The 21284-nt window shown below is 37.8% G+C and overlaps 3 protein-coding genes across 6 annotated transcripts in view; 1 reads left to right on the top strand and 2 right to left on the bottom strand.

Annotated features, from left to right (window-relative positions):
- Nucleotides 1-65: 65 nt before the first annotated feature.
- Nucleotides 66-8979, bottom strand: ilvbl (ilvB (bacterial acetolactate synthase)-like). 3 transcript variants are annotated; one of them, XM_028045769.1, is made up of 14 exons: nucleotides 8537-8978; nucleotides 7333-7534; nucleotides 6946-7073; nucleotides 4663-4913; nucleotides 4432-4531; nucleotides 4217-4314; nucleotides 3977-4113; nucleotides 3415-3549; nucleotides 2847-2961; nucleotides 2579-2748; nucleotides 2346-2416; nucleotides 2190-2261; nucleotides 1108-1213; nucleotides 66-973 (listed from the first exon to the last, which is right to left on the bottom strand). In XM_028045769.1, the coding sequence occupies exons 1-14, from the start codon at nucleotides 8648-8650 to the stop codon at nucleotides 795-797; spliced, it is 1878 nt and encodes a 625-aa protein (XP_027901570.1). In that variant the 5' UTR covers nucleotides 8651-8978; the 3' UTR covers nucleotides 66-794. The 3 variants fall into 3 exon arrangements, 1 of the variants encoding a protein (XP_027901570.1); XR_003599121.1 differs by having other exon boundaries at nucleotides 893-973; nucleotides 1108-2261; nucleotides 2346-2435; nucleotides 8537-8979; XR_003599122.1 differs by lacking the exon at nucleotides 66-973 and having other exon boundaries at nucleotides 1147-1213; nucleotides 2346-2435; nucleotides 8537-8979.
- A 654-nt stretch (nucleotides 8980-9633) lies between these two features.
- On the bottom strand, nucleotides 9634-17362 carry LOC114162025 (beta-galactosidase-1-like protein 2). Its single transcript, XM_028045771.1, has 19 exons — nucleotides 17206-17362; nucleotides 16876-17061; nucleotides 16029-16097; nucleotides 15831-15926; nucleotides 15640-15748; nucleotides 15473-15565; nucleotides 15308-15389; nucleotides 15144-15208; nucleotides 14579-14663; nucleotides 14272-14409; nucleotides 14096-14176; nucleotides 13843-13949; nucleotides 11888-12034; nucleotides 11716-11787; nucleotides 11342-11420; nucleotides 10942-11029; nucleotides 10632-10746; nucleotides 10292-10408; nucleotides 9634-10116 (listed from the first exon to the last, which is right to left on the bottom strand). The coding sequence occupies exons 2-19, from the start codon at nucleotides 17037-17039 to the stop codon at nucleotides 10006-10008; spliced, it is 1818 nt and encodes a 605-aa protein (XP_027901572.1). The 5' UTR covers nucleotides 17040-17061; nucleotides 17206-17362; the 3' UTR covers nucleotides 9634-10005.
- Nucleotides 17363-17818: 456 nt separating this feature from the next.
- LOC114161810 (beta-galactosidase-1-like protein 2) overlaps nucleotides 17819-21284 on the top strand; it is a 29054-nt gene continuing 25588 nt past the window's right edge. The window contains exons 1-2 of one of the 2 annotated variants that reach the window (XM_028045386.1): nucleotides 17819-18264; nucleotides 21028-21213. In XM_028045386.1, the coding sequence (XP_027901187.1) occupies nucleotides 18161-18264; nucleotides 21028-21213 (290 nt within the window). In that variant the 5' untranslated portion in view covers nucleotides 17819-18160. Of the gene's footprint in view, nucleotides 18265-20878; nucleotides 20927-21027; nucleotides 21214-21284 lie in introns of those variants that run through there. The other variant, XM_028045388.1, reaches the window with a different exon arrangement.

Genomic DNA, 21284 nt, shown 5'->3' with positions numbered 1-21284 from the left:
TGAGTTGAAGGTTTGACCTCGAAGTCAAAAAATAATTTTAGTAGTCGTATTTAAAAAGAAAACAATTTCAAAAAAAGTATTAAACATCTTTAATTTCTATTGAATCATCAATCATTTCCAATGTATACATAGTAATGCATATTAAGATACAATCAAACATTGAAAGGCAAACCATTTGTCAGGTGACAACATTCACAGAAATATTTGTAGCTCAGGTAATTCTTTTTTCTAAGCATTTGTGGAGGCTGGAGGTTACAGTTCCAACATATCCTGAATCCCTGTTAAAGGCCCAGTGTTCATATCCAAACAGTAGAAAAAAGGCATTCTGGTCACTTTGGACAACTCAAGTCATCGCTCACTCTGCACATGTAATCCTGGTAGCTAGTTTATTTGCAAACTTGCATTGGGTTGTTTAAATTTTAAAAACATAGGAAGGGATTTTCCTAAATAGAGCAACATGTCTGATTATTCATCATTTCCCTTTCCAAATTGTAAGACTTGCTTTCTGCAACCTTGAAGGCAGCACGACGAACAGCAAATGCATAATTTTCAAACTTACAAAGTCTGGAGAGGGTTGTTGGTATTATTATCTCTGAGGTAAACTAGATTGACTGTTACTGCAACTAATGGGTCAACTTGTCAAAAATATGGTCCTAACGTCTAAGGATATATTAAATGCAATTCAAAACTAAATCACAAGCTGAAATCCCTTATGAAATTGACAAAAAAAAAAGACATAGGAAGCCAAAGTTAAAAGTAAAAGGATATGCGAGTGCTTTTAATGCAGAGATGCTCTACACAGAGATAGATCCTTCTCTGAAATTAGTCTTCCCTATCAAAACATTGAGAAGAGTAGCCTTGCCCTCCTTTGCATCCCTTTGAGCCTGTTTTATGATGTCACTTAGCCGGTTCTCGTCTTCTCGTCTGACAAGGTAGCCCTTACCGCCATAACCATCTGCCACTGTGTGATAATCTGGAAAAAATGAAAGATGACTTTTTCACATTGAGCTGTTGCTTAGCAATATACAACTACATAAACAATGTTCTTTGGGCTATTGGATGCAATACTGTGGACGTTACAACACACATCTGTGGTCAAATACATACCTGTAAAAGCAAGGCCACAAGCCACGTTGCTACCAAGGATGGGAACCTGCTCTCTGGAGATCTGACTCCAACACGCATCGTTTCCAACCACAGATATAACTGGTGTCTGAAGAGCAAAGTGATCAAGTAAAATAATCACAGTACACCATCTGGTCAATGTAGCAGCACATCCATTTGCTTCTATGCCTGCATAAAAAATTAGCGATCAGAATTTAATAACTGTATTTTTTTTTTCAGTTTCATCAGCCTTGACTGATGTTCACCAGGTTGAAGGCTCAAAAATCATATCTTTTTCAGAGCAGTAAAAGTACCAACTTCCCCCACTGAAGTTAAGATTTCGGCAATCAATAGCTATTGATTTAGCAATCAATAGCTAAATTAGGTGCTTCACTGCTAAAGGATATTAAACACAGAAATCAAAGATCAATCTTCAGCTCTGTTTCAGGTAAGCTCCACCCAGACCATTATCTTAGCATTATCTATACCCATGTCAAAGGAAAAATTAAAGACGGCATCAAGGCAAGTAATTAAAAGCAACCGGGTGGAGCTCACTAATGTGTTCACTGTCCACACGTCCAACATTTCACAAGTCAAACACCGCAAAGGAAAAAATAGAGAACATTACCAAGTTTACATCACACAAAACACATGAAAAAGGTTAAAATATCCACATGGTGAGCTCAGCCCTTCTCTGCTCTGACCAGTAGGGTTGCAATGTTTCTGTGAAAGCCCGTTTCAGATCAAGTGCTTTCTTGCACAGCAGAATGGCAACCTCAGCTTTCACTATAGTTTCTGTTAACAGGAAAGCTAAAAAATATATATTATAGTAAAATTCTTACAGAAAAAGAATTTACCAAAACCTGTACAAAAACTAGACCTGCACTAAAGTGCCCTATTTATTTAGCGCTCATAAATCAGACACAGAACTCTGATCTGTGCATCTCTAAACAAACTAGGATGGTGAGAAATCCTAACAGTGTGAGCAAACACACTGTGATAAATCAGAACAAAGTGTGACCTTTTTCCTGTATCAGATGAATATCTGAGTCTTGCATGTTTAAGTCAAAGATTCATGCGTTTACCTTGTGCCGGGTAAATGTGTCATACTCTGCAACACTGTAGCCCAGGGAGCCGTCTCCATAGACTATCCACACCTGCAAAATATGCAAAAAAAATAATTCCTTTGGATAAGGAATGAAACGTGAGAGTTAATGAAATAAATAATGTCAACATTATACCTCAGACTCAGGACGGCACAGTTTTGCTCCCAAAGCAAAACCTCCTCCTACTCCCAGAGTTCCAAAGGCTCCTACAGGAACATGAACCAACTGGATTAAGACATTTCAAAGGAAAGAACACAACACATTGGTACTAGTGATTCTGTAGCATAGCTAAGACGCTGATTAAATTAACTACAAGAGTTTATTACTATGATTCTGCTGGTTTAATCATCTTGTTGCTTGTATATTACCTGGATCCAACCAACGCAAAGGTCCTCTTGGTCTCATTATATAGGCAGCACTTCCCACAAAATCTCCCCCATCTGCTACAATGATGCTGTCCTCAGCCATCAGCTCATCCACACAGTGGAGGACTTTTAAAGGATTTAGGTGGTGTTCCGTCTTCTCATTAGCTTTAGCCCTGAAGTTGAACATTTGAGGAATGATTTTGTAACCAACAGTGCATTATTATATTTTCCACACTAACTGTGCAGAACCCCCTTCCCTCCCAATGCTCACCTGTTTGCATCTTCTTTGGTAGAATCTCCAGCTTTGAGGCTCTGAGGCCATTCCTCAGGACAGCGATGGCCCTTCAGCCCCTTAGAGAGACGCACAATAAATGACCCAGCGTCACCTAAAAAAAAAATAAATAAAAAACTTCAAAAGGCATTATTAGATTTAAGATTCCACAGTTAGGAGAATAAATAACCATAATTAAATTAACAATAGAGGACTTCCACATTTTTAACAGAATTCTGAACATTTGGGTCTTATTATCTGTGCATCTGTTACAGAAATAATAAAGTGACACAATGCCAGTTTCAACAGTGTGATGATGAGCTATTTCACTTGTGTTTGTGGACTTTAATTATGATTTTTTTTTTTCATGGTTTACATAATAGAGCAAGAAATACAAATCTCATTTTCATATTTATCCCAACCTGGAAAATTATAAAAGCAAATTCTATTATTTTCCAGACTTTTATTACTACACAAGAAACCTGACAATTTTATAAATAATCCAATTTACGGGCAAACAATAAAGTGGTACTTTAATTATAATAAAGATAGCACTTTACAAATTTACCCTGAATTGCTATAGTTGGTTTCCAGAACATATCAGAGTTTTTCAGCAGCTGTGACTTGTCCCTGTTGACAGCGATTATCTTGCTCCTTCTGTTCAGAACTCTGCCATAGCTCAGTCGGAAGTCACACACAGTGCCTACAAAATAAACAAGAACAAATACTCACAATCCTTCATTATTTTGTCTAGCAATGTAGTTTTGCCAATTTAATTTGAAAAATAAAACTCTTAAAAATGTTTTTTTTTTTTAAATCCCCTTTTCCTTTTCTGAAACAGCTCAAATCTCAGCCAGATTGGAAGGAGATCACATGTAAACAACTATTTTCAAGTCTTTCCATAGATTTTCCAATTCATTTTGGGTTTAGAATTCAATTTTGTGTGCTTAGTTACATATAGGTGGACTCCGTTATTAAGGTAATGCACTGGGTTTTATTTAGGTGAATAAGTTTGCAAGGCACTGTCATCCATCTCAATCAGTTTTATTTTTCTGAGTGAACGGCACTCAGAAATCATTACTAATCAAATTATTAATCATTACTAAATTAACTTCATGGTAAAAATGAACCTGCAAGGAGAACCAGGTCGGCCTCTTTGAGAGCGTCCCGTCTGTTCTGTCGGATGTGGATAGGGCTGTCTTTTCCCAGCATGCCCCGGGACATACCCCCAAGAAAGCAGGGGATACCTAGATTCTCCAAAGCCTTCCTGTAAAACAAAAACATGCTTGCACCATTTCATACCTCTCTGTGGCGCACAAAATGACATTGTTAGACTTTAATTAGTGAAAGACAAATACATGTTCCTTTACCTGATGTCTTCTGCTGGCGTAGGAGGGAGTGTAGCTTGGCTCCCAAGGAGAATGACGGGTTTCTTGGCTCGACTCACTAGCTCTATGCATCTTTGTACCTGAAATGAAACAAAACATTCAATTGAGTCTGTTCCCTTTGTGTCCCATAACACGATGCTATCTGATCATATATTTACTGAAAACAACTAGATGCCAACACCAAAATCTGAGATTACCTGATCATCCGTGGCTTGAGGGATGTGAACAGGAAGTGGAGAAACATCTCTGGTCTCCCAGGCTCCAGCAAAAAGGTTCATGAGGTGATTATTGAGGTACCTTACAAGTAAGCAATCCATTAACTGAATAATCATAAATACATTATTGTCATCTAGATTCAACAAGTGCTTATTTTTTCACAACATATGACCCAATTTTGTTTCTTTATAAAAATCAGCATTTCCTCATACCATGAGACAATTTTTCCCATCAGCCCTTTGGGAGGATTTTTAACAGCAAACTCTTTGGACACCAGGTGGTATGGGTACAGCGTATCAATGGGGAACTCGATGAAAACAGGACCAGGAGTTCCTGACTGAGCAATGGCTAGAGCCTTTCTGAGTGTTGGCACGATCTCCCTGACGGTCTGGATGGAGGCACAGAACTTACAAAGAGGCCTGAAGAGAGACATCTGGTCGATGTCCTGCAGTGCCCCTCTGCCCTGTGACACAAATGGGTAAAAACAGCTCATTTCAACAACTAAAAGGAGCACCAACAAGCACTACCTACTAAAGCAGGGGTGCTCAAAGTCGGTCCTCGAGGGCCAGCATCCTGCACGTTTTAGTTCTCTCCTTGGTAGTACTAACAACCTTTTCAGCATGTCAATGTTCTTCTTAGGCCTTCTAATGAGCCATCATTTGATCCAGGTGCGTTAAACCAGGGAGAGAACTAAAACATGCAGGACGCCGGCCCTTGAGGACCGACTTTTGACACCACTGTACTAAAGTTTTGTTGTGGTATTTTATTAGATCGGCACATTCATATCATATTTACACCATCTTTCAGTTAGATATTTCTTTGGATTTAAGCACATAATAAAAAGAACCAGGTTTTTATCAGCTTGAAATATTATTTAAACCCAAGTGTTATTTTGCTATTTACTAAACACAGATGAAGACAAATCAAATAAGCTGTGCAATAAGCTTATTGCTGTCTCTGGAAGGAAAGTAGGAGATGCTGGTAATTAAATTATTATGCTTACTGAAAATCTATAAAAGTGGGACTTAAGTTAATGATTACCAGAGGTGGGGACTCGAGTCACATGACTTGGACTCGAGTCAGACTCGAGTCGTTAAAATCACGACTTGAGACTTGACTTGAAAAAATGCTCAAAGACTCGGACTTGACTTTGACTTTCATGCCATTGACTTGGGACTTGACTCGACTTGAAGCTGTTTACTTGAAAAGACTTGATATTTTTTACTCAAAGTCTTAAAATTTTAAACACATTATTTATAAAGTGGCGTCATTAATTAATTTCACTCATTCCGTATCAATATGCGCAGACCGTCACTATGGTTTTCCTCTCTCCTTATGTATGTATGTGTACGTAGCTGCAGCACAACCAATCAAATTAACAGGATTTGGACGTTTAAAAAAACGCGGCAAAGCTGCAGAGCTCAGGGAACGAAATACGAAATAACCGCTCGAATATGCTTCCGTGAGTAATTTCTTTTGGCTACGTAGGTTATGAACTTTCGACTAAAAACCGAACTGCAACTTGTAAAACATGCAAGAAGAGAATATCGGATGGAGATGCCACGACGTCCAACTTTGTCCGGCATTTGAAGCTTCACAAAGATCGGTAGGTGGCGCTTTTCTTTTGCTGTAAGATAGTTGACTTTAGCTAACTTCGTGTTAGCATGTGTACTCCGGGTTAAATTGGTGATTATTTACCATAAATCCGGTCCTTCAAATGCCTCCACAAATAATGTGCACCGTGTTAGCTCAGGAAGCCGGTGGATAGTGAGCGGGGCTCCGGAACAGAAAGCAGATTCTGGACCTGAACACAGGGAACAGAGTCTCTCTAACCCATCATGATGATGAACCGGGTCTAGTATCATCTAAGGATGGTTGGTGTGTTTGAAGACATCTACGTTGGGAAATTATATTGACAATATATTGTTTTGACAGGTCAGAGAAAAGAGGAAAAAACTGCTGTTATGGTTCTTTGTATTGTGCTGTGGAAATGTCAGCATTTTCGTCTTTTTTTATTGAATATCAAGTTTAACAGAACTGGGCAATAAAGTGGTCCAATTTAAAAATGTTTTTTATACTTTGTGTTCAGCTACACATGTTCTATCATTTGAGATAAATACATATTTTAAAACGAACAAATGGTCTATTATTTGAATTTTATGTATAATTGCAAATTATAAAAATAAAATAAAATAAAAACGACTCGAAATGACTTGAAATTAAAGGTTCCTGACTTGAGACTTGACTCGACTTTTGCCTGTCTTTACTTGAGACTTGACTCGGACTTGAGGACAGAGACTTGAGACTTACTTGAGACTTGCAACACAGTGACTTGGTCACACCTCTGATGATTACATTGTTCGATTATACATTTTTCTAAATGCGGTGCTACAAGGCTCCAGGCAACTGAATCATTATGTTCAAATAGTTTTAGTACTTTAGAAAAACCAATGAACTATATATTAAATTCTGAAAAGAAGGTGGCACTGATGTACCTGCAGTAATGTACCAGCAGCTCCTCCCAAAAGCAGCAATGGAGATTCCGCCATTTGAGCATTCTTCACTGCTGTCACTGTGTTAGTCAGGCCCGGGCCAGCAGTCACTGCGGCTACTCCAACAGTGCCTTGGAAGCACAGCAGGAAGAGATGTGCATTAATATTTATGTCTAGTACGATATTTTCATTTAAACTAGATACTGGTATCTCCGTTAGCTGCACCTGTGTTTGACAAGTCATAATGTTGACCAGTAAGGCACACCTTAAAAGGCTGCAGAAGACTCAGTTCCTTTATTCCCAACAGTTACTAACAACATGGTATGTGCTAAGAGACGCAGAGGTCAAATATTAACTCATGCTCTTCTTGTGTAGCTGAGGTGTGTGTACCTGAGAGCCTCGCCACAGCATCAGCAGCAAAGACAGCAGTGGCTTCGTGTCTGGTGTCAACGACACGGATGCCAACCTTCTCGCAGGCCACCAGGATGGGAGAGATGTGCCCACCAACGAGGGTGAAAAGGAACTGGATTCCATGCGCACGGAGGACTTCGGCAACACTCTCCCCTCCATGCCGGGGGCTCTTTGTTTCAGTCTGAATTCAATAAGAAAACGGTAAAAAGATCAAATAAAACAAATGCACACCCATTAGACATCTTACCATTCTTTTTCACTTGAACTACAGACTTCATTAGTAAGAACAGTTACTTTTCTGCAAATTAAAATCTGAAAAGAACACACTTGAATTCAGCTTCCTTTACTCAGATACCCTTAAATCAGAGCTTCTCAATTCCAGTCCTCAGCCCCCCTGCCCTGCATGTTTTAGATTTGCCTCCATTTCAGAACAGCTTATCCAAATGATTGCATTACATCTTCTGCAGGCATCAAGTACTCCAGAAGCCTGTTAATCGCCCATAGATTCAATCCAGGTGTGTGGCAGCAAGGAAACACCTAAAACATGCAGGCGCCCCCTTGCCTGAGGACCAGAATTGAGAAGCACTGCCCTACATACAATTCAATGAAACCAGCTGACTACAGAATTTTAATTCAGAATCAGGTGTTATTAGATGTCCCCAGGATTTTCTTTTTTAGAAAATACTCTCTAGTGATAAAATCCATCAACATGGTAACTTTACTGCTTGCCCCAAAAAAACACTCACCATCTAGATTTAACATTGTATCACTGATTTAATCAGAACTAAAAGAGGTGTAAAATAAAAACAAAAACAAAGCAACACATTGTATAGACTGCTGTCCCAGTGACATGTAGCCATTCCCAATGTCACCTGTCACATTATCTCCCTTTGACAACAGCACTTATTGTTCAGGCCTGCAGCTGTGATGTGCCCCTTTACTTTGTGCAATCCCACTAACAACCAGTGCGTTTGAATAGCCTTTATGAGACAACCGCAGGGCTGGTCAAAGTTTACATGAATGCAGCCCAGGCTTGCCTTTGACATTTAACAGCTTAGAGGGAACAGAGGGACTAAAAATATTACTGAATATTTTCACAAACAGGACATTGGAAATTTGTTTTGAATTATAGCATACAGAAAAAAAAATGTTTTGAAGCTGCTGACGATTTCCAATCACCTACCTTGTGAAACAACTGGTAGATTACACCAAGTTTGTAGGCAGCAAACACAACCCCAGTCAGCGCAACGCAAGCAGAGCATCCGAGGACACTGGAAATGCATCCGAACGACTCCATGTCGGCAGGAGGAACCAAAACCCTGTTTGTCAAAACAAAACTCGACCACGCTTGGAAAAAAAATGACCCACTACTATTCCACTTCAGCAGCTCACTTTTTATGCTAGGCTATGATATTGCAAAGATGAGTCTGCAGCTGCTATAGACTCATTTCATACGTAATATTTGGAAAGTACATTCAAAACATAACTGCCTCGTCTTAAGTTAGCAGATAAATGCTTTAAAGGACATCCTGTCGACTCCTAAACAAGTTCAACAGGAACAACGCTCCTTCACCTGCAGAAATATCAGCGCTCATATTCAGGTCAAGCCAACTATGAGTATAACACATGTTTCCGAAAAAATATTTCAAAATAAAAATCCATCTAGACACTACAGATCTTAGCAGCATTAACCGGATGTCTATGTGTCATATTTTGTTCATTTTGAGGGCAACTTTAAAACGTTTACGTTTTATCATGATGATATCCGTACTTTTGTTTTATTATAAATAGCATGACAAAGACACTAACTTTACTGTGAAAGTCAATATTCGTTTTCCGTTTACTCTCACAGCTTCCTGTGAGTCTGTCGTCAGAAGGTGGGCGGGGCAATTTCTACACATCCAAGGAACAGACGATTCCCCTGAAATCTTGTTGCTTCGCACTTTTCACATCCATGTCTAATGAGAGTAAAGTTCATGCTAAAATACAAGCTTCTAGCCAGACTATTCGGTAAGAATCAATCAAATTCACTTTAAACGTAACCTTTCAAAGTAACACGACTTGTCATTATCAAGTCTTTTCTTCATTATGCTGATTTGTTTTGAATTACTGTTTTGTAAAGTCAAAATTTTGCCTCGCAAAACGTCACATAAGACAACAAAGCAATCGGTTTGTTGTGTATCTATATTTTATGAGCTACAGCAAAATATTTGAGTCATATATGAAAACACTGCATGGAATTTAGGAAGATTTAGCTACAATAAAACATGTTGAAGCATATTGTGTAAAAGACTGGCATGACTTTATTAAACATCTGAAAACGTCTGCAGAAAAGCTTTCATAAAAGCCATATGAAGCCATTACCTGGACTGGAAATGATCATCAGAGTGGTGGACGCTTTATTATTAAGTTGTGTTGTATTGTCAGTGTACATTTGTTTAAAAAAAATACTAACAGTCTTTATAATAGTGCAAAGCGTTGCAGGTTATGAAACTAAATTAATCAATAGCAAAAACATTAAGCTCTGAATAAATGATGTTAAACTGCCACAACGGGCAATTACAAACAACCCTACTGTGTTAACTGGTTTATATAATTCATATTCAATTTCAGTAACAATAAATAATTCCTTAGTGTGTGTGTGCACAATGTTTACAGCAGACTGCAAAAGGGCAGTTTGTAGACATCAATAGTTTTTCCATATTCAGGATTTTCAGAAAACATAATTTTTCCATCAACCTTTTCTTCTTCAAAAATAATGATCTGAAAGAAAGCAGATATAGACATATAATTTAACCCTGATTATACACACAGAAACGCACACAGAGAAAGAAAGGAAGGAAGAAAACTGTTGTAGAGAGCAAAAGTCAAATTCCTTTTCTTCTTCTGAAGATAACAATAGATAAATTGAGCAATAGTTTCAAGTTGAACATTGTACCTGGTTCTCTCCACTTCTGAGCCAAGGTCCTGGGAGATAGAGGAAATGCTGGGGACCAATGAACCAGTAACGACCAAGGTTCTGGCCATTGACAAACACCACTCCTTTACCCCAGTTCTGTGGATACACATATATCAACACAGGCTCTTCATTCCAAAGAAATTCCAAATGCAAACAACTAATATGTCTTGGAATCCCAGCTCTTTTGGAACAGAAATCAAAAATTGTTTCATTCTGGCTTGAATTGTTCATTGAACAAAGGTAATCACAAAGAGTACATTTGCTTATTCTTTTAAAAGCAATTAGATTACCACACAAATGAATAAATTGTCATATTCACAGGAAGCTTGATGAAAGTGTCTTTTGGAGGACCGTCCAAAACGAGCCTGGCCTGGAAAAATCCTGGGACTGGCACTGACTTGAAGTCGGTTTTCCACTGACCTGAACTTGACAACCTAAAAAGAAACGCAAGAGGGATGCAAAGCATTCAGATTGTGAATAAAAGTAAATTAATTCCGATTGATGCAGATGCTTAATCCAGCACACAAACTAATAGCATAACAGACTAATATAATCAAGGTCAGATATTTTATACAAACATGATGTCATGAACAGATTCAAATAAATTTGAAAATCCAGAAATGGCATACCTTTTTATAAAGCTTGGCTTCAGATCAAGACAGAAGGTGGTGAATCCTCTTAGTGGTGTATGATTAAGCACAATGTCTCCCACAATACCTGTAACCATGTTTACAAGACAAATACATGTCATTCAGAGTAGGGTGAACACTAAAACGATACACAGATAAATATGTGTGTGAATTAGAAAAATGCCCTGGATGCCCTGGGACACTAGATGAAAAGGTCAGATTTCTTTTAAGTTCTTGCGCTATGTTTTATGTAAAATACCAGAAAAACAACTCTTAACTTGTAAAACTGGAAACCTACCTGTGAAAATGATTCTAAAATGGCTAAAACATGGTTTTGAGTATATAATAATAGGAAGGTAATAAGCATAATATGCAGTAAATGAAAGTGATCCATAAATACCTTTGCGCTGGTTATCAAGAGCTTTACCATAATTCACTCTTCCACAGTTTTCAACAAGTACAGCCAAGGTCCTCTTTCTCTGTGAGGCACACACAAATCAGTATAATTTCTGGCAAGGATTATTAATGAATAATACAGTTAAGAAAGTTATTTGACAGTGAAGTCAACTGTATGAGAAACCAGAAAGTTTAAAAGCTTTGTTTGAAATAAAATACCGAAATAAAAAAAACAAAACAAAAAAAAATAATTTTATGTTGGTTGGGGAAGCTTGGAATAGAATCACCACAATGTTTAGAACTTCTACTTATAAAGTTTTTGTTCAACTATTCTATAACAAGTAATTCCATGTTCACATAAAACGTGATAAATAATACTTTGGCATCGGGCAAGATGACTTCGTGAGTCTTGTAGTCCAAACATCCTACATATTCTCGATCCAAGAACACCTGCAGAACATCAAGGTGCATTCAAGATATAACTCATACAATATCAATTTGCATTACATCAAAACATTATGTCGTTATGTTGTCAAAACACTGTTCTCACCAATGCTCTGTCTCTGATGTTGTTCCCAGAGTTTAATGCTCCTCCACTGCTGATGGTGGTTTCATACAGTGTATAACCATATGACTGACCATTGTTGTTGTTAACTGGGATATTCTCCATGTTTATCGGCCTCTCTGACCTGCATTGCTAGATGGGTAAAGCAGTGACGTGCGGTCAGGGGAGGCAGGTGAGGCACTGCCTCACCTGCCATCATGGAAAGAAAGAAAATATATAATCATAAAGTAATTTAAATTGTTATATTCATCCGGTGGTTTGCACTAAAAAATATTTATTTTTCATGTAGCTTCACCAATTTCGATTTTTATTTGTTCAAAATCGCTGAATTTTCTTATTTTCCCATTCAAATGCTTGGAAGCGATGCCGGTGAGGCAGCAGCGAGCTCTGCCTCACCTTGGATTGCGCAACCCCTGGCTCTGCGCTGGCTGCTAAGCGGAGAGAGCATGTTGCTGTACGGCGTCAATAAAATGGTTTAAACAAATTTAATATGTGAACTTATTTCCAATAGTTTAGCTTATGTATATAATGTACAGTGCTTTTTGTCACCAACTGTGTTTGTGTAACGTGTTTCGTGTAATGAGCGATTATAAACGGCAGAGAACAGGTTCGAGGTGAGGCAGGCAGTTCTCTTGCCTCATGGCAGGGGGCGCTCAAGATCCCAGACGTTCGTCTTGTTCACTCCTCAACTGCCGAGTAAGTGACAGCGAGCTAGGCTAAACGATTCGGGAAGCAAGTCAAGTGCAGCGATAGATTATAATAGAGATAGTGATTTTTTTCCTCTCGCTCATCCCGACTTTCGACATGAATGACTACATTACAACACTAAAAAAGTTTTCTCAAGTGGACTTTCAATCGAAGCAGGTAAGACAGTAATAACATTTATTTTGTTTTGTTTTTTAAGGAAATGTGTGTTTTGTGAGCTACAGTTTGTATGTGTAAGGATGCAGAAGTGAAACATAACCTGTAAACTGCTGTCAATCTATGCATCTATTTGCAAATCTGATTCTGATGACGTCAGTGCCTCACCAGCTATGAACCTCACCGCACGTCACTGGTAAATAGTCAAACATAATAGATTTGGTAATTTAAAAGGCATTGTGTGTTACTATTGGTACAAGACATTGTGTCTTTTAAAACGCTTACACCTTCACAAATTTGGTTCTGTTACAAATTTATTGTCACTCTATGTGATAAACCAACACAAAGAAGTGTGTGAACTGAAAGGAATATCGTTTTGAAAATGTCTTACAATTATAAAATGAAAACTATTGGATGATACTTTTTATCGCCTTCTGCCACAATTACAGCTGGAAATATTTTAGGGTATGTCTGCCTACTTTGAACACGTAGAGATTAAGTTCTCTTCCTGTTCATCTTTGCCGCTTAAGATTGGTTCAACAGCATTTATAAACAGCAATTTTCAAGTTTTATCAAAAACAGAAAATCTGTTGGATATAGTCTGAGCCTTGACTGGGCCATTCTAACACATAATTTGGCTTTGATCCAAACTATTGTAGTTTTAGTTACTGTGACTTTCTCTGAACAGACACTTTCTTCTTGCACCTACTTTATAGAGGCCAGATTCAGCTCCCTACAGTCACAATTGCTGTCTTGTCTCCTTGTAATACAAATGCTCTCCTTGCCTGACTTTTGGTTCAGATGGATGCAATGGTTGGTACAATTGCAGTTGCTCAGTACCTGTATTCTTTTTTGGATGATCTTCAGTGAATTTTCAAGGATGTAATATATTGTTTTATAATCTAACCTTACTTTTAACTTTTCCAGAAATTTACCCTGTTTCTCACTGTTTGTTCACAAATATTCTATAACTAATAGTTAGCTATAGGACTAGCTGCTTTAATAAATGAAGTATTTGAATCAGATAATTGGGCATTTTTTGTTTATTATTTTAGCTGTCACACCAGACAGGTGCTAACCTTATCTATGAACTGTACGGCATCCCACAGAGAAAGGTACAGCTGCGTGTACACTGGCTCATAAGCTTTCCTCTCCTGAGGAGAAGGCACTTCAGGAAGAGGCTTTGCTAGAACACAAGCAGGCAAAACATTTAGTGGAGGCTAATCATGCCTCCTTCAGCTTTCGTGGATAACGAGAACAAGAAATTGATTGCAATTTGTTTATTTCATATGATAATTGGTGGTTGTTTAAATGAGATGTTGAAGAGCTTACAGTTATACCGGCTGAATAAATCCCTCAGAATTTCATATTTGATAGTGCAATCTCCAGCTTCCGATAGCGGAGCATCATAATCTGCCAAGAAACAGATTACAAACCCAGTATGAAACGTTTATAGCTCATTGTTGTGAAATGAATTTGATTTTGGCACTCTAATGTCACCTGCCTACCATAACTTGTGACCTGGGGTTTGTAGGTGCCAAGGTCCATTGCTCCATTCATGAAGCCAAAGTTGGTCCCACCATGAAACATGTACAGGTTAATGGAAACGCCTCTCTCCAGAATTTCTGACACCACGCCAAGCATGTCTGCACATAGGGCAGCACATACAGTATTCATTGTATTCTTAACAAGTTCAGATAAAAAAAATGTATTCATGCAAAAAGCAAGAATAATTGTTAGGTGAAGTATACACTCTGAGCATGTTCAAATTCATGAGTGGAAACAAGAACGGCTCAGAAAAAGAAGGGCGAGTACCTTCTGCATTGAACACATGATGATGCTCTCCCCAGACATCAAACCACCCAGACCAATATTCCATCACCATTAAAGGTTTCTGGGGCTAGAAGGAATACATGTGTGTAAAAGAAATGTTAGCAATCCCATCAAACTTTGGCTAACCTGTACAAAGGAAATGTTTGTTGATTCACAACATACACACACAAATGTTGGCACCCATGGCAACGATGTTTAAAAACACCCTGATATAGGCTAAATACATATTGTATTCCTAGAAGCTTAGATCAACTTTTAAAAGTATACAGTTAAAACAGATACATTGTACTAATTTAGAATATATCAACAATTGTGCCACCAGTGATAATGTGAAAAATATGTTTCTTAACTTTTAATTTTTTCCAACAAATGGTTAAATATTCTTAAAGTTTTCCCTTTTTTTTTTTTTTTTTACATTTTTTATTTTCCGTGTGAGATTGTACTACTGGAATAAGAGAGAAACGTAATGAAAGGCTGCAAGCAAATTTGTCCAAGATGGTGTGATGTATGCAAGAACAATATTAAATCATCCATCATCACTACATACCTGCATGCATGCTAAGTGTTGAATGGCTCCAAATGACAACCTCTGAAGATTTATTGTTTTTAGAACTGAAACGATCAAGTTCACAAACTTTTTAGATGACATTAAGACAAAAATGTATAACCAAAAAGATACACTTTATGTTTTGTCATAAGTCATGTAGTTACCTCCCTCCATACTTCTGTATCTCAAACCTTCCCAGTTGTCAGATGTTAGCAGGAGCTCATTGACCCCTTTGGACTGGAGACACTATATGAACAAAGGCAGAGGATGTGCATTTAACAAATGGAATAAAAGAAGGGTGCTACCAAAAAAGCCTGTAATTAACTCACATTCTTTAAAAATGGCATATACTCATCGTCCTTAGCATATGATCCATACTCGTTCTCTAATTGGAGAGCAATGATTGGTCCTCCATTCTCAAACTAAGAGACATATTATGTATTAGTAAAAAATTAGGCTATTCTTTACCATAAAACTTATTTAAAAATGCAGTTACCATCAGAGGTTGGACAACTGAGACAAGTTTGTCAAAGTACAAGTTGACAGCATTTACAAATCCGGGGTAAGTTGTTCTCAGCTGAATGTCTTTATCTTGTAGCAACCAGCTGGGAAATACCCCCCACACCCCCCAAAAAACAATGTTAATTAGACACTGATATAGCAAACAGAATAGAAACGTGACATCACCTTGGCAAGCCACCCAAGTCCCATTCAGCACAGATGTAAGGTCCTGGCCGTAGGATAACCCAGAAACCTGTCTCTGCTGCTAAGCTGATATAGGCCCTGAAAGAGACACAGAAATGTTCTGTTATGTTCAAAACTAATAACTCAGAAAGCCTTTTGCTGTATTCCAGAAAAAAATAGCATGATTATGCAGAGCCTTTCCTGAGATCTAGCTGATCTTGAAAGTTAAATGTCCCTCTTTCAGGCTCATGCAGGTTCCATGGCACATATCTGGAAAAACAGACCAAAGGAAATGGCTCCGCTGATGTTAAATGACAACACAATCCAACAAGTTAAAAAAATTCTGATATATCCAACATTGTTGATCAGAAGTTGAAATACCATTCTTTTATTTTTCAGGGTCAAATGGCTATACCAAATACAATGACATCTGAAAACCAGAGTTGGTGCACATTGTGTTTTTTTCTGATCTACCCAGGCTTAAAGTTGTGGAAATATTTACACTCCACTTTGCTCTGTCTAACTAAAAAGTGTTTTTCCACTGTCTTTGGCTTTTCCATGTGGGCATCCGCAAATTTCAGTACCGTAATCTCTGAAGGTGTTGATCAGAAGCAGGTGCCACATACTCATTTTATTTTGATGACTGTTGATAGTCAAATTCAATAAATTAGGATATGTGTTGTGATGAGGTTCCTTTGGCAGGTTAAAAGTGCCTTTTAAAAATATAAACCTTTAAGCAGTTGTCAAACATTTTCATTTAGCCTACATTTCTGAATTTAAACTGTATTTTAAAATTTTTTTTGCTCCGATGTAATATTCCAATCTTATATGTCATGTTTTCATTAGCTGTAAGCTGAAAGTCATCATAATTAACAATAGCTTGTGTGTAATTATATACAAGCAGTAAATGTATTTTGAATTATATCCTAATTTATTGAATATGTCCGTATATAAACAACTAATCAGCGCTACATAATTTCAGTGTATGATGAAAAAAGAGCATTCAGACATTTCATCCATTTGCATCTATGTCTACAGATATACACACGTTGTAAGAGTATTGAGACCACAGGCCTTCATCTTCAGTAGTCGATCCTTCCAGTACGGTCTGGGCACGCGGAAGTAATGAATGGAGCCTCCCAGGATGCGGAAGGGCTCCCCCCTCAGAGTGAACTGAGAGGAGTCGGCCCTCAGCCCCTCCAAACTGTTCATTGTCCTCACTTAAATATGAGATCTTATGGAACAAAATCAGAAATAGCAGGTCTCATAAGCGAAGAACAAACTTAGCACTTTACACAAGCATTTCAGAAGGTTTAACATAAAATCACTGAAATAATCTGACTTTTGAAGAGAGATATTGTTGTTTGGATAGCCTTACCAAGCCTTAGCTTTAGTATCCAAAATGTTGAAATGTTAGAGAAAATCCAGATTGCATCCAAACCACTGTGAGCCTGATCAGAGAGCATCTGAGGGTCAAATGGTGCTGGGAGGCCTCGTACACAACACTGTGGATAAGGCTAACTATTGTTGTTGGATGACAACAGTGTCATAATGCTCTCCCTCTTTTTCTCTCTCTCCCTCTCTCTTTTTTCTCTTTCTCTGTCAGAAGCATAAAGCATTGTTCAAGTGTGATATAGTGTATGATATATATATATATATATATATATATATATATATATATATATATATATATATATACACTGTTTAACTTAAACTTAAATTTTGTTGTCCTGCCAGTAGTAGCATATGCTATATGACAGTCCACTTCACTTTTGGCATGATTTATTTGGGGGGAAGTATACTGAACCTCAAGACATTGGGGAAAGCAATGTTTTGAGGTTATATTGAGTGGGGCTACAATAATCTAACAGAATTGTTATATATTTACGTACTTATACTTTTTTTAAAATTATTTTTACCAACCAAGCACTTTATTATGAAAGCTTCCATATCTTATTCGTTTTAGCAGCATCAGTGTAATTTTGTGACAGTCCCTAAACACAGTTATGGTTGAGGAACTGTATGCGTTACGCTGGTTATTTCTGACAAAGAGGAAACGAAAACTTCTCTTTCTTAGCATCCTTTCGTTGTTGGTAAATATATATACATAATTATAACAGAGCAACAATGTCGCATTTTGTAACAACTCGGTATAATTATACCTAGCGTTGAGTGTTAGCTCAAATTTATGTCTACAGCTCTTTTAAAGAGTGTTATGTATATGGCGTTGTGTAAACCGTGTCCAGTTTTGTGAAGAGGACTGGACCGCGCTCAGATAAGCGCTCTGACGCTCTGCAAGCGCTCAGGAAACAGTTGTTCTACTGTTTTGGTCCATGGAAATCTCGTCGATCCTTGGTGTTCGTCTGTCCTTAAAGCAACGATATTTTCTCCTGCTTTGCATCGGTGCTCTGGCAATAGTTGCTTATCAAATTACAAGGTAAGGAAGATTCCCTGAAGTTCACATTTGAAGGTATGCATTGTTGCAGAACCCCGCCCACTGCATGGAGTCAGTCCATGTGCGCTGGGTGAAATTTTTTTTTTCTGCTTCTACAATCTACAGATTACAAAATGTTACCTACTATGTCCACATTGAAATTGAAAAAAAAAATCAAGTTGTCCAAAATGTCAACACAGTCTGATTCTGCACATTCTACTGAACATCTGTGACACCTTTTGATTTTGTTTTCCCTCAGAAATAAAGTGTGGCTGAGCACTATTCAGTTCTGCCCTGGTAACTTGTTTTAAATTACCACAACATGATGAAATTATCTGAAAATTCCAACACTGTTTTGGTAGCAAAACCGTTGTGGCTCAAACAGAAAAATATTCCACTGTATATCCTTAAATATATCTAGTAGCCAACAGCAAAACCACTTGGAAAATGTTGCATAACTGATCTGCTGAACAAGACTATAGTGACGTTTGTTACAAATTGTGATGTGTAAACTTCAACACTGTCTTGTTATTCCAGACAGTATCCGTGACTGTTTACTGCTGTACTTATTTTGCTATTAAATCTGACTGAAAGTCTGGCTACTAAATAAAATGTCATTAAATAATGAAATCAAATTTTTGTCAAAACGAATGAGACACAATCTGAAATTACAGATTTTGGGGGACAGTCTGGCCATTTTGGCCCTATATTATCTCAAACTTCTACAATGTTGCTAATTTTGCATCAGATATATTGGGGTTTGAGTCAGTGCTGTACCTACAAGGGGCACTCTGCACCTACTTAGACAGCCATCATTTAAATAATAATTTTCTTTATGTTTCTCTTAGTGCATTGCAAGGAGTCGCAGTTAATTTAACTAATAAACAGCAGTAAGTCACTCAGATAGTTTGGTTTTAATAAAAGTTCACAATATTTTATGACAGTCTACAGATAAAAGAAAGAACTGAAAGAATGTCAATTCTTAGATATAAGATGGGGGTATGGATTGGCGAAGAGGCGACTTGACCCAGAGACATGCAGTTTGCCTAATTTTAAAAAAATTAAATACTTGAACTACCCCCACAAACCTCAGATGAGTTGAAACAGAGACACCGTGGGTTCAGAGGAGAAGCAACCAGGAGAAAAAGAGGAAGGAATTTCAAACTATCTGATTATTTTCATGATTAGTGTTGTATTTTGGTTTTAGTCAATAATATAATATGACAAAAACTGCAGTCATTTAACATTTGATCACATTTACAAATGCAACCTCTTGCAAATTGTCACAGACATGTTAGAATATCTAACATACATTAGGATTGCTTTGAAGTTTTTGATAACAGTTTGAATTTATTATTTTCTATCATTTTGAACAGTAGAACTGGCAAAAGTTTAATGAGATTTTGTTATTATTAAAAATCTAAATAAACCAGGGAAATTGCTTAAAGCTTGCTCTTAGCAACGTGATTTAAATAGCATAGTCAAATTTTTAAATAAGCCAAAGCGTTGACAACCTGAAAGCAGTGCCTGCTGAAAGCTGACAGCGTTGTGTTGGGATTGTAGGATTTTTTTTTCACTCATGTCAAGAAGAAGAATAAGAATTACTTTATTCATCCCAGCAGGGAAATTATTTCGCAGTTACAGCAAGAATTTTTTATACACAGATTAACACACACACGACAGGAGCTGCGTCTGCAGGCAGCCAGCTGAGCCGGCGCCATTTTTGAAGGAGGACATGCGGCAAAGGTCGTCTGGACCGGGAGTCGAACCCGCGATGTCCGCGAGTCTAAGGCCTCCAAATGTGGGGCGTGCTAACCCCCTGCGCCCTTAGCAGTTGTGGCGCAGGGGCGTGTCACCTGAATTACTGTCCCTTTTCATGAAGGTCCTGCTTTAGTTTCAAAGAGATCAGCTTTGTTGTCTGTGAACTTTATTATGTTTCAGTTCCTTATCTGTTAGTGTTCAATTTCAAAGGTGAGTTTTATTTCACCAAGTTACACCTGATCTCCCACTTTAACAGAAAGAGATCTAGTTGGCTTATTTGAATACGGCACAAGGTGCAGCAAAAAAAGATATAACAAATCTTTTTGTTATGCAGTAATACAGCAATACTGTGTTTTTTAAATTTGTTTTTATTTTTTTTAGTGAGGTTTATCACATTGAGGGAGTCACTATGCTTTTGTAGTTGCTTTTATGAAGAAGGATCCTACATCTAAATTAGTCTTAGTGGTTTATAAATAGAAAATTTAAAAATAGTTTAATATTATTGTCATGTTTTTTTTTTCTTTGCTCTTTTTTTTACTGAGTTCAATTAAACTTTATTGTCCACTAAGTTCAGTGGATTTTGGTGCTGGTCTTTCCTGGAAGTAGGGATCCAAAGAAAATACTTTTTTAGGGCTCTGTAAAATCTTGGACCACCCCTGATTGCATGCGATTTCATGCAAACCCCCCCCCCAAAAACCCCAAAAAGTGTATTACAAGAATATGTCAAAATTGTCTGTTTATTTTATTGATACTGATTCCCGTACTGCTCAGACCTTATATCACCACATGGGAGTGGCCTTCCCTTAATGATTTATAGATAAACCCTATAATAAACCCCAAGATAATTCACAAGCACACACAAACATTTCATCTTAGTGATACAGTGAAGGAGATATTGCAGCAGGTGAACCTAAATTATCAGAATGGCAAGAAAAATAACATGTTTAATTTTTTTTTTGTAATTCTAAATCTGTTTGTATTATGTCATATTATTTCTCTCCTCAGAGACCATCCACAAAGAGCAAGAATGAAGCGCATAGAAGGACTGAGAGCCAACTCTTCACAGTTCAGCTTGGAGAAACAACCCTTCCGCATCCTGGGAGGCTCTGTCCATTACTTCCGTGTCCCCAGGACCTACTGGGAGGACCGACTGCTGAAGATGAAAGCTTGCGGCATCAACACTCTTACAACGTGAGTGCCCTGTGCAACTCAGCCATGACAGAGTACATGTCAGAGCACAAAGGTCAAGAGAGCGGGAGGGC

Source organism: Xiphophorus couchianus, chromosome 18, assembly GCF_001444195.1.
Source record: "Xiphophorus couchianus chromosome 18, X_couchianus-1.0, whole genome shotgun sequence".
Lineage (NCBI taxonomy): Eukaryota > Metazoa > Chordata > Actinopteri > Cyprinodontiformes > Poeciliidae > Xiphophorus > Xiphophorus couchianus.
This window is presented reverse-complemented; position numbering and strand designations above follow the sequence as displayed.

Coding starts and splice junctions, on each gene's coding strand:
- LOC114162025 (XM_028045771.1), bottom strand. CDS start 17,039: ATGAACAGTTTGGAGGGGCTGAGGGCCGACTCCTCTCAGTTCACTCTG. Junction 14,664..15,143: donor AACACTTAGCATGCATGCAG/GTATGTAGTGAT, acceptor TATTCCTTCTAG/CCCCAGAAACCTTTAATGGT. Junction 11,788..11,887: donor ACATCAGAGACAGAGCATTG/GTGAGAACAGTG, acceptor GATGTTCTGCAG/GTGTTCTTGGATCGAGAATA.
- ilvbl (XM_028045769.1), bottom strand. CDS start 8,650: ATGGAGTCGTTCGGATGCATTTCCAGTGTCCTCGGATGCTCTGCTTGC. Junction 4,114..4,216: donor ACGCCAGCAGAAGACATCAG/GTAAAGGAACAT, acceptor TTTGTTTTACAG/GAAGGCTTTGGAGAATCTAG. Junction 2,749..2,846: donor ACCAAAGAAGATGCAAACAG/GTGAGCATTGGG, acceptor GTTCAACTTCAG/GGCTAAAGCTAATGAGAAGA.